At 41.1% G+C, this 12769-nt stretch overlaps 1 protein-coding gene across 2 annotated transcripts in view; it reads left to right on the top strand.

The window, feature by feature from the left end:
• Positions 1 to 12769, top strand: part of edc4 (enhancer of mRNA decapping 4) — a 104935-nt gene that overhangs the window by 13861 nt on the left and 78305 nt on the right. For both annotated transcript variants that reach the window (XM_073069892.1, XM_073069893.1), the window contains exons 6-9: positions 5573 to 5717; positions 6044 to 6148; positions 10384 to 10493; positions 11603 to 11686. In XM_073069892.1, the coding sequence (XP_072925993.1) occupies positions 5573 to 5717; positions 6044 to 6148; positions 10384 to 10493; positions 11603 to 11686 (444 nt within the window). The remainder of the gene's footprint in view (positions 1 to 5572; positions 5718 to 6043; positions 6149 to 10383; positions 10494 to 11602; positions 11687 to 12769) is intronic.

Below are 12769 nucleotides of genomic sequence, written 5' to 3'. Positions count from 1 at the left end.
GGGACAACAAAATCAGTAGTGAGCAGGAAATGAGGCTGAGACTGGATCAACTATCAACCAGATGAATGATTATTCCCTTTTCCACCCTGCTTCCTTCAATGAAGAACCATTGCAGCTAATTTTTGGTACAATAGACAAAATACTATCAGGAGAGTGCTGAACAAAAAAGGTTTTGGAGGGTGTTGGGGTGGTTAACAGCTCTGAAGCTTAGACAACAAAAATGAGGACTAGTAATTACCACGGTTATAGGCAATTCACCACAATTTTAATAGCTGGATGACAAATTGGAAATAAGAATAAACTGCTGGTAATGCTGATCAGATTTGGCAGTATCTTTGGGGAGTGAACCAGTTAATGTCATGTTGTCTTCATTAGAACTGGGAAAGTAACAAAGCAAGTTGCTGGAAAGAACAAGAGGAAGGCCCATGGATCATACTGATGTAAAGAGGTTGTATGTCTCTAGTAAAGAAGCCTGTTGGGACTAGGGAACTGTAAGCTGTATAAATGGCAGAGCTTGAAGAATGTAAGTGGGAAATAGGAAGATGGAAATCCGATATCTTTGTAGGCAGGTTTGCTAGAGTTGTTGGGGAGGGTTTAAACTAATTTGGCAGAGGGATGGGAAGCAGAGTGATAGGGCTGAGGATGGGGCAGTTGGTATACAAGTAGGTGCACTGTGTAGTGTGACTCAGGAAGGACAGGTAGATGATGGTGCAAAATTGCAGGATGAGTTAAAGTGTAATAGGGAACCAAAATCGAAAAGGTTGATGATTAAAGGACTGAAGGTGTTGTATTTGAATGCAGGCAGTATGTGGAATGAGGTAGATCTTATTAGAGATTGGTCAATATGATGTGGGCATTACTGAGTCGTAGCTGAAAGAAGATTGTAGTTGGGAGCTTAACATCCAAGGATGCATGTTGTATTGAAATTACAGGCAGGTAGGTTGAGTGGGGGGGGGGACAGTGTTGGTGAGGTAGCTTTGTTGGTTATAAATGAAATAAAATCTTTAGAAAGAGGGGACATAGATATCAGAAGGTGTAGAAACCTTGTGGGTAGTGTTCAGAAACTGCAAGGGTAAAAAGGACCATGATGGGAGATATATGCAGGCGTATAACAGTAGCCAGGATGTAGGTACAAATTACAAAGGGAGATAGAAAAGGCATGTAAAAAGGGCAGTGTTACGATAGTCATGGGCGGATTTCAATATGCAGTTAAATTGGGAAAATCAGGTTGGTGCTGGATTGCAATAGAGAAAATTTGTAGAATGGTTTTTTAAGAGCAGCTTGTGGTTGAGCCCACTAGGGGAAAGGCAATTCTGGAATGGGTAGGAAGCTAAAAGTAAAGGAACCCTTAGGAGGTAATAATCATAATATGATAGAATTCACTCTGCAGCTTGAGAAGGAAAAGATAAGGTCAGAGGGAATTACATAGGCACAAGAGAAGAGCTTGCCAAAGTTGATTGAAAGGAGACACTAGCAGGAATGAAGGCAAAACAGCAATTGAGAGGGTGCAGGATAGATGCAACCCAGAGATGAAGTAGTATTCCACAGAGCAACCGTGGCTGACAAGGGAAGTCAAAGACAGCATAAAAGCAAAAGAAAGGGCATATAATCTAGCAAAAATTACTGGGAAGTTTAAGATTTGGGAAGCTTTTTTAAAAAAATCAACAGAAGGGAACTAAAAAGCCGTAAGGAAAGAGAAGATTAAATATGAAGGTAAGCTAGCCAAAAATATACAAGAGAATACATTTTTTCCCAGATATTAAATGAGAGGTGAGAATGGATATTAGACCACTAGAAAATGATGCTGGAGGAGTAGTATTGTTGGACAAAGAAATGGAAAATAAACTTAAGTATTTTGCATCAATCTTCTCTGGAAGACACTACCAGTATGCCAGAAGTGTTAGTGTGTCAGGGGGCAGAAGTGTGTGCCATTCCTGTTACAAAGGAGAAATGATTCCAGAGTTCTAGAGAATTGCAAATGTCACTTCACTCTTTTAAGAGGGAGGGAAGCAGAAGAAAGGATATTATAAGCCAGTTAGCATGACTTCAGTGCTTGGGAAGATGCTAGAAGCCATTATTAATAACATGATTTTGGGGTACTTGTAGCACAAGATAAAATAGGCCAAAATCAGCATGGTTTCCTTAAGGGAAAATCTTGCCTGACAAATCTGTCGGAATTCTGAGGAAATAGCGGGCAGGATAGACAAGTTGGTGGATGTTGTTTATGTGGACTTTCAGAAGGCCTAAGACAAAGTGCAACACATAAGGCTGTTTAACAAGATAAGATCCCATGGTATTACAAGAAAGATACTAGTATGGATAGAAGCAACACACACAAAATGCTGGTGGAACACAGCAGGCCAGGCAGCATCTATAGGGAGAAGCACTGTCGACGTTTCGGGCCGAGACCCTTCGTCAGGACTAACTGAAAGGAAAGATAGTAAGAGATTTGAAAGTGGAAGGGGGAGGGGGAAGGGGGAAATGCGAAATGATAGGAGAAGACCGGAGGGGGTGGGGTGAAGCTGAGAGCCAGAAAGGTGATTGGCAAAAGGGATACAGAGCTGGAGAAGGGAAAGGATCATGGGACAGGAGGCCTCGGGAGAAAGAAAGAGGGAGGGGAGCACCAGAGGGAGATGGGGAACAGGCAGTGATGGGCAGAAAGAGAGGGGGAAAAAAGGAAGGGAAAAAATCTAAATATATCAGGGATGGGGTAAGAAGGGGAGGAGGGGCATTAATGGAAGTTAGAGAAGTCAATGTTCCATGATCCTTTCCCTGCTCCAGCTCTGTATCCCTTTTGCCAATCACCTTTCTGGCTCTCAGCTTCATCCCACCCCCTCCGGTCTTCTATCATTTCTCATTTTCCCCTCCCCCTCCTACTTCCAAATCTCTTACTATCTTTCCTTTCAGTTAGTCCTGATGAAGGGTCTCAGCCTGAAACATCGACAGTGCTTTTCCCTATAGATGCTGCCGGGCCTGCTGCGTTCTACCAGCATTTTGTGTGTGTTGCTTGAATTTACAGCATCTGCAGATTTCCTCGAGTATGGATAGAAGAATGGTTGACTTTCAAGAGGCAAAGAGTGAGAATAAAGGGGTCTTTTCTGGTTGGCTGCAGGTAACTAGTGCTGTTCCACAGAGGTTGGTGTTGGGACTGCTTATTTACACGTCAGTGATTTTGATGATGGAGTTGATGGCTTTGTGGCCAAGCTTGCAGAAAATATGAGGATAGGTGGAGGGCCAGGTAGTGTTGAGGAAGCAAGGAGTCTGTAGAAGGACATGGAAGGAATGGGAGGATAGGCAAAGAAGTGACAGATGGAATATAGTGTAGGGAAATGTATGGTCAATGGAATAAAGGCTTTGAACTAATTTCTAAACAAGGAGCATCTTCAGAAATCAGAGGTGCATTGGTATTTGGGAGTCCTTGTACAGGATTCCTTAAAAGTTAACTTGCAGGTTGAGTGGGTAGTAAGGAAGGCAAATGCAATGTTAGCGTTCTTTTCGAAGATTAGAATATAAATGCAAGGAAGTAATGCTAAGGCTTTGTAAGACATTGTTCAGACTGCACTGGAGTATTGTGAGCAGTTTGGGCTCCTTCGAAAAGATTTGCTAGGATTGTAGAGGGTCCAGAGGTGGTTCATGAGAATGAAAGATTTACCATTTGATGGCTCTGGTCCTATACTCACTGGATTTTAGAAGAATGAGGGGATGTCTTATTGAAACTTATCAAATATTGGAAGGACTAGATAGAATGGATGTTGAGTGGATGTTTTCTGTAGTGGGGGAGTCTAGGACCAGGGAGCACAGTCTCAGAAGAGAAGGACATCCATTTAGAACAGAGATGGTAAGGAATTTCTTTAGCCAGAGGGTGGTGATTCTGGCATTCATAGCCACTGGCAGGTGTGGAGACTAAGTGATTGGGTATACAGATAGTCCCCAAGTTACGAACGTCCGACTGACGGACAACTCATTCTTACGAACCGAGGAAGGAGAACGCCATCAGCCATTTTAAGTCGTTGCTGTTGACAGTGAGTGTGTAACATTGTATTTGGCTTAAATTTTTCTTAGCAAGATTCACCTGGACTCTGCCTCCTGTTCCATTCAGCTGGTGGTGGAGTGAGATCAGCGCCGGGCTCGAGAACGGAGGTTCCCGAGTTCGATCCAGTGACAGAACACTCCCGTGCCCGGTTTATGTCGATCCAGTGACACCTGTGCCATCTGTGTCAGGTTGATGTCGAGCTCGCAACCCGACCTCGTTTAAAAAAAACACTGCCACCTACAGTTTAAATTCCCACGTGGAATATTGTGGCGGATCAAATACCCAAACCCAGCACAGCCCCACATGTCCCATTTAGCCTGTCTCAGTGTGGTGGACTTTAGGACCTGGGGAATTCAGTGCAGTGGTCCTTAGGTCCCAGTGGAGCTTGGGAGCCGGCGGAGGTTGGGACCCGCCACCTGCAGTGTTTCTGTTCCATTGATGGGAAGCGATTGTGATTGAAAATAAAGTGGAAATAATAAAACATTTGGAAAGAGGTGAAACGTCATCGGTCATTTGAAAAGCATTAGGGTACAGTCAGTCAACAGTTGGAACAATTTTAAAGGATAAAGTAAGAATAATGGAGCCTGTGAAAGGCCCAGCCCCGATGAAAGCTACAATTATTACTAAGCAATGCTGTAGTTTAATTATTGGAATACATACGTTTCTTAAGTGTTTTATATGCATAGAAATGTAAAATATATACTATATACTAAGACAAACGTTTGACGAACTAGCGCTAAATAATACCGGATGTATTTGTTCCGACTTGTGTACAAATCTGACTTAAAGATGGACTCAGGAACGGAACTCGTTCATAACTCAGGGACTGGCTGTATTTAAAGTGCAGGTTGATAGGTTCTTGATTAGTAAGGGTGACCACTCTTACAGGGAGAAGCAGGAGAATGGGATTGAGAAGAATAATAAATCAGCAATGATGGAAAGGTGGAGCAGACTCTAGACAAATGACCTAGTTCTGCTCCTATGTCTCATGGTCTTATGGTGTAAATCAATGTTGCCCAGGTGATGCAGTTGCTTTTGGTGCTGTCTGCTAAGTAGAATAGATAAAGATGCTGGGTGTTCTGTGGCCAAATGTTCTGATATGAATATAAGGGGCTTAGCAAGAAGGAGGGCTCAGATAGTCTTCAAAGGGATATATTAGTGAAGTAAAGAAGTTATTCTTGCACCTTTAGAATTAATATTTGGGCCTAAACTGAAATTCTGTTTCTAGAAACTGAGGATTGATAGGGATGAAATAAAGTAATTGCAAATCAAAGATGTTTGAGGATTTTTAAACACTTTTTATAAACTTGAATGTATGATACTAAATTAATTGGATAGTTGTACCAAAGGATGGCACTGCTCAGTGAGTTGATTGAATCTTCAGGTAATGCAACATGAAGGACACTGATGCATTTTTGTGAAATTCTGACCCACATTTGCAAGGTCAATGACATGAATTTAAGGAAGTTAGTTTTTAATATAGAGAATGTAAGATTGTTAAATGCTTCTGTGATTATTTTTCCTATGCTAAATATTCAGGGAAAAAATTGTAATGCACATTAAGAGACCAGATGGAACACCTTTAAATGCAAACAGGAGAATCATCTGGTGCCCCTTTATTCCAGAAGAAAATGAGGAAAATGACGAAGGCAGTCAAACGCTTGCTGTTTTACATGAAGATAGGGTAAGGTGGTGGGAACATTTCAAGATCCATAATTTTTACATAAATCTGTTCTAACCTGTCTTTCCTCATGAATAATGCACAGTATGGATTGCAGACATAAATAGTATTAAAGATATGTGGAAAAAATTATTATGTATCCTGGGTTGCCAGTTTAGTTTTAATTTGGTTATCTATTTGCCAGTGATGTTTCAACTCTTGGAACTGCTCTCCTTCTCAACATCTTATTCTGAGTCATTAGTAAAATCAGGTTATTGTTTCTGCTTGGTGGGTAAATGAATTCTTGTTCCTTTGAAGGTTTAAATATTTTATGCTTGTAACTTGATCAGGCTGAGGTCTGGGATCTGGATATGCTAAGAAACAGCAAAAGCACTTGTCCCGTTGATGCAACAGATATAAAGGAAGGTGTTATCATTGTGAAGGGGCACACAGCTGTAAGTATAAAATTAAATAAATAAGAATGTTATGTTTTTATTGCACAAAAACTCGGAAAATGGGAATCGGGGCTATTTGTATTTTTAAGGTAGGGAATCGATAATTCTAATTTAGAATTTTAAATTTTAGTTTTTCATTGCACTTGCTCTTCACCCCAAAAGTAAACTCAACCCTAATTATTTCTATTTGAAAGATAAAGCTTACTTAGCAAAGTTCCAGGAAGGGTCTTTTTGTATGTAGTTTGCGGATTTGTCTTGAATAAAGTAGATACGATCAGATCATGTCAGTTTTTCTGATATTTTGAGTAGCTAGCAAGGTATGTGGATACAGTTAACAACTTGAAAGCACATCAGAAGTAAAAATTTTAGTTAAAGGTAGCTTTTAATGTGTATCTTTGGGAAAAGAGACAAGTATAGGATGAAGTTTAGTAAAAGGACTTATTAATAATTTCAAGAAAATTATCTGGTCTATCATGCCTGTCTGCAGTATTTTCTTAATGGATGTTTAATATTAAATCCCAGTTCCTAAGAACTTCCCTCATTCCTTCTGTGGTTTACATGGAGGTATGTCTTACTTTGACTGACGACATCATTAATTGAAATCCACTCCAAAAGGCAGACTTTTCTGACATTTATTCTCGAGGGAGTTGGCTTTCTCTTAGGCAGTGCTTCAAGATCGAGGATGACTTGCTTCTATTCCAGTTTTGAGTGGAAGATGATGCATGTATTCCTTCAATCTCGAATGACTGTTGCAGAAAAGCTACCATACCAGCTTGTTGGAGGGAGTTCTTGGTCTATTGACAAATAGGACCTCTTCACTCATTTTCATTCACCCACTCACTTTCATTTCTAGAGATATAATGGCTTAATTGCCTATGTCTTATGGTCTTATTCTGTATGTACTCAATCATCTTTTCCACATGTACATGTTTAGTCTTCACATGCACCCAATTATTCTTCCTCCCTCTTCACTTTTCACCTACCACCTTGATTTTCCTGCTGACCACCCATGTACTAGTAGCTATCGAGCTGCTAGGTGTGTTCCATAATGAGGTTATCTATTAATACCTGCCATTTGTTCTCATCTTCATTTGCTGTTTGGATATTTTCTGAACTCTGGTTCCTGCAACTGTGCCTCTTGAAATCTGCAGTCTCACCCAGAACTTGCGGTTTTTTCCCCAGGAAAAATCTCAGAATTTCTCTACCCCCTCATGTCTGGCACTGCCAGATGTTGGTTATGGCAGTCTTCAGGTGCTCTACAGGCTTGCCCGTGTGTCTGGTGTAGTTTCCAACCTGATGTACTCAGATTCACCCTGCAAGAATGGAAGCATCTCACTTGGCTGCCATATCATTCATCAAAGTGGCCCTGAACTCTGGTATTGTTCTGAAACCAATTGGCTATGATCTGCACCACCTCATGACTTGCACTCTGCTGGAGGACAGGCTGTGTCTATTCAGGGTTTCCTTTCTATTTGTTGCAGGGAGATTTGGGACCTTCGAGGAGGGACCTAACAATTAGTGAACAAGTGAAGTTGATCTGAGGATGTTTGTTGTGGGAAAAATATTGGGCAAGACATGGGGAATAGCATTATTTGAGGACCATCCAATGAAATAATTTTTGTACACCTGACAGATTGGCATCTCATCCAAAAATCAGAATCCCTAACATTATAGTACTACTTCAGATGTGCACTAGAATAGGTGAGTTTTGTAGTATTGGAGGTTATCGTCATTTAAGACAGGCTTTATTTGCCACTTGAGATGCCATGGTACTAAAGAATATTGATGTGCTGTTCAATATTTATCACCCAGCCAACATTTATTTAAACAAATATGTTGTCCTTAATATATTGCAAGTTTAAAATGTAAGAAAAATCAACTGCCAAGTTCATTTTCTGGAATTGTATGATTTTATTTTTATTTGCAACATTTGATTCCACCTCCTCCCTTAACCGTACTTGTGCTGGTAAGTTTTGGTTATCTTTAAATAGAGTTTACTGTCAAATTTAAAACAAAATTACACATCTCAAGCAGGATTGTTTGCAGAGTCGCACAACAATGTGTTTACTTGAATTAAATTGACCTTATTATTTACATCCTTCACATACATGAGTAAAAAATCTTTACGTTATGTCTTTGTCTAAATGTGCAATTTATAGTAATTTGTAATGAATATTATGTACAACAGGACAGTAATATAACATAGAAATTCAGTTGTATCAGCTCGAATTAATCAGTCAGATGGCCTGTGGGTAAAGCTGTCCTGGAGCCTGTTGGTTCTGGCTTTAGTGTCGCGGTACAGTTCCCTGGATGGTAGCAACTGGAACAGTTTGTGTTTGGGGTGACTCGGGTCCCCAATGATCTTTCGGGCCCTTTTTACACACCTGTCTTTATAAATGTCCTGAACAGTGGGAAGTTCACATCTACAGATGCGCTGGGCTGTCTGCACCACTCTCCGCAGAGTCCTGCAATTGAGGGAACTACAGTTCCCATACCAGGCAGTGATGCAGCCAGTCAGGATTTTCTCAGTTGTGCCCCCGTAGAAAGTCCTTGGGATTTGGGAACCCATACCAAACTGCTTCAACCGTCTGAGGTGAACTTTTGTGCTTTTTTTAATTATCACTTGGTCAGGCAGCATCTATGGAATAGAGTACAGTTGATGTTTCAGGCTGAGACCCTTCATCAGGACTAGAAAAAAAAGTTGTTAAGAGTAAGAAAGTTGGTGGAGAGGAGGAAGAAACACAGGGTGATAGGTGAAATTGGTAGGGGGAGGAGTGAAGTAAAGAGCTAGGAAGTTGATTGATGCAAGGTACAGGGCTGGAGAAGGGGGAATCTGATAGAAGAGGACAAAAGACCATGGAAGAATGAGAAGGGGGAGGAGCACCAGAGGGAGGTGATAAGGTGAGAGAGGAAAATGGGGAATTGTGAAGAGGGGCCATTACCGGAAGTTTGAGAAATCAATTTTAATCAGGTTGGAGGCTCACCAGATGGAATATAAGGTGTTGCTCTTTCAACATGAGTGTGGCCTCATTGCGACAATAGAGGAGGCCATGGACTGGCATGTCGGCATAGGATTGGGAAGTAGAATTAAAATGGGTGGCCACTGGGAGATTCTACTTTTTCTGGCAGATGGAGCGTAGGTGCTCAGTGAAGTGGTCTCCCAACCTGTGTCAGGTCTCATTGATACATAGGAGACCACACTGGGAGCACTTGATACAGTAGAAGACCCCAGCAGACTCATAGGTAAAGTGTTGCCTCACCTGGTAGGACTGTTTGGGGCCCTGAATGGTAATCATGGAGGAGGTGTTGTTCCACTTGCAAGGATAAGTACCAGAGGGAGATCAGTGGGGAGGGACAAATGGACAATGGAGTTGCGTAGGGAGCGATCCATGCTGAAAGCAGAAAGTTGGGGGCAAGGAAAGATGTGCTTGGTGGTGGCATCCAGCTCTAGGTGGTGGAAGTTCTGGAGAATTACGTGCTGGACGCAGAGGCTGGTGGGGTGGTAGGTGAGGACAAGAGGAACCCTATCCCTGGTAGGATGGTGGGTGGATGGGGTGAAGGCAGACGTGCACAAAATGGAAGAGATGCGATTGAGGGCAGTGTTGATGGTGGAGGAAGGGAAGCCCCTTTGAAGAAGGAGACCATCTCCTTAGTTCTCAAATTAAACACTCACTGTGAGAACAGATGCATTGAGAGAAGGGGATGGCGTTACTTCCGTTTTTGCAAGTAACGGGGTGGGAAGACCTGATGGCATGAACTTCTGGTAATGCTGCCTCCCCTCACTATTCTCCATTTCCCCTTCTTACCTTATCTCCTTACCTGCCTTTCACCTCCCTTTGTTGCTCCTCCCATTCTCTTTCTTCCACAGCCTTCTGTCCTCTCCTGTGAGATTACCCCTTCTCCACCCCTTTATCTCTTTCACCAATCAACTTCCCAGCTCTTTACTTCACCCGTCCTCATCGTCTGGTTTCACCTGTTACCTTTTGGTTTTTCCTCCCCTCCTCCTACTTTCTTACTCTGACTCTTCATCTTTTATTCCAGTCCTGATGAAGGGTCTTGGCCCGAAACATTGACTGTACTCTTGTCCATAGCTGCTGCCTGGCCTGCTGAGCTCCTTCAGCAGGTTTTCTCTTGTTTGTTCTGAGTGTCATTCCTTAAAAGCTATTGAAGCTTCAGAAATATACAAAGATGTTTCAGTCAATATTTCCTACGTTTCTAATTTGCCTTTCCTTTAGCCAATCAGTGAAGGAGCTTTATCACCGGATGGAACAGTCCTTGCAACTGCAAGCCATGATGGATATGTGAAGTTTTGGCAGATCTATATAGAGGGGCAAGATCAACCAAGGTAGAGACAATTAGCTTTGGCTGAAGCTGGATGATCAGATTGCTTCTTTATTCAAATTGTGCACTTAGATTTATAAAAATTATAAGAAGAAAATTAAAGCTGTATAATCTTAGACAAACCTCATTCTGAAGAAATGCAAGTGGCAGATGATTTACGTAAATTCTTGGAGATATAATCGTGGCAAATGATTTTGGTTTGCTTTGAATAGTTTTTTACATATTTAATAATTAAATATTAATCAGGCTTTAGCAAAAATTTGCTAGCATTATTACAAAAGTGAAAAGTTTGAACACAGCTAACACTTTTTGTATTAAGTATCTCTCAACTGCTGAGGTACTTCGTGGGCAGAGTTAACCAATTAAAAGAGAAGTAAGGTAACAGTCCCCACTTGCCACCTCTTGTCTACCCCTTGCCCATCCCTTTTGTCTTGTCCACGTTGAGACTTAGATTGTTGTTCTCACCAACTGGCAAGCCTCTCTATGCCGACTCATCGTTAATGCCGATGAGGCTAACCATTGTTGTATCATCGAAGAACCTGATGCACTTTGAGTTGGATTTGGCTGTGTAGGCTTGAATGGATATGATAAAGAAAAGTGAGCCAGCAAAATGCCAATACTCAGCAAGATCAAGCAGCATTTATAGAAAGAGAAGCAATTGATGTTTTGGAAAAGGGACCTTTTTTTTACATCTGAGAAAGAGATTGAGACCTCTTTTCACGGTAGAAATACAACTGCAATTTTGTGACTCAGCAGACAGGATTAGTGATTGAGTAAGATCTTGGATGCAATATTGGAAAGTTATTTTGGGAACTGAGAAAGAGATTAGTCCAGGTAGAATGAAAGCAGAGGAGGGCGATGGGTGGAACAGTAGGAACCTCTGATGGAGTGAAGTCACAAGGCAGGTAAAATTGGATTAAACATATTTATTGTTAGTGCAATTGTAGCTAAGATGAAAATCCATTTCCAGTATGTATTTGAAATGTTAGATCAGTAAGATTGTCCTTTAATCACTCACTAAATGTCCTATTGGTCAAGTAATATGGCTTTGATATCTGAAATTCTTTTGATCTTTAATGCATTTCCTAATTGCTTCACTTTGGACCTTTTCAGATGTCTTCATGAATGGAAGCCCCATGATGGTGGACCATTATCTTGTCTTCTCTTTTGTGACAATCACATAAAACAGGATCCAGAGTAAGTTCGTACAGGAGCTGTGTATCTATAAATGCATGTATTCCATTTAATGGACACAAGGGCATTTCTGTGCCATATGCAAATCTGCTTCTGGAAATGTGCTGCATGAATTTATAATTTCCTATTGAAAATTATAGTCCTTAAGATAGGTAACTGAATGAAAAGATTTATCTGTTAAAGTTACTTTGAGGTAACAAATGACAATTTTCAAAGCAATTCCTTTTGTTCTGCTTGTTCACAACCTACTTTGAAATAGAAGAGTACTCAAACATACCTGACCTTTTTCCTTGGAAAACCCCCAACTCTTTTCAGGGTAGAAATACAACCGTAATTTTGTGACTCAACAGACAGGATTAGAGACTGAGGAAGATCTTAGGTGCAATATTGGAAAGTTATTTTGGGATTTTTTTTTCTCTTCTCATTTCCCCTTTCTAGGTCTCTGGACCATGTACTGTTTTAAAACTGTCCATTAGGAAGTATTCGAAAGCTGGTTGGAGTGCTTTCCTGCATTATCCTGCTTCCTTGCAACCCTTCAGTGCAGAAGAGCGTGGGATTTGCTCAGCTCCTTTCTTTGACATTGAGGATGAGATTGGGAGTTGCAGTGTGGGCAATCAAGAGTATGGACTTGGGTTCTTTCATTCATTGTTGGAGCTCCACTAAGCTGCCTCACTTGTAAGCTCATTGAAACAAACATCAAACCAGCTTTGATTTCTTCACATCAAAGAAGAGTGATTTAAGCAAGAGTTATAGAAGAGGACAATTAACATTCTACTTTAATTTATAATTTAATATTTGCATGACGAAACATTGCATTTTTGGGCTCCTTATCTAAGATAAGATGTGCTGGCATTGGATGGGTTCAGAGGAGGTTCATGAGATTGACAGGGTCAATGCATGGGAGCATTTGATGGCTTTGGGGCCTGTAGTCAGTGGAATTTAGAAGAATGGACAGGGAGGTCATCTCATTGAAACATTGGATATTGAAAGGCCTAGAGAGACTGGACGTGGAGAAGGTGTTTCCTATAGTGGGAAAGTTTAGCACAGCCTCAGAATATCACTTTAGTACAGAGATGAAGAGGAATT

This window comes from Hemitrygon akajei, chromosome 17, assembly GCF_048418815.1.
Source record: "Hemitrygon akajei chromosome 17, sHemAka1.3, whole genome shotgun sequence".
Lineage (NCBI taxonomy): Eukaryota > Metazoa > Chordata > Chondrichthyes > Myliobatiformes > Dasyatidae > Hemitrygon > Hemitrygon akajei.
The sequence above is the reverse complement of the archived record's forward strand: the minus strand, read 5'-3'. Positions and strand labels throughout refer to the sequence as shown.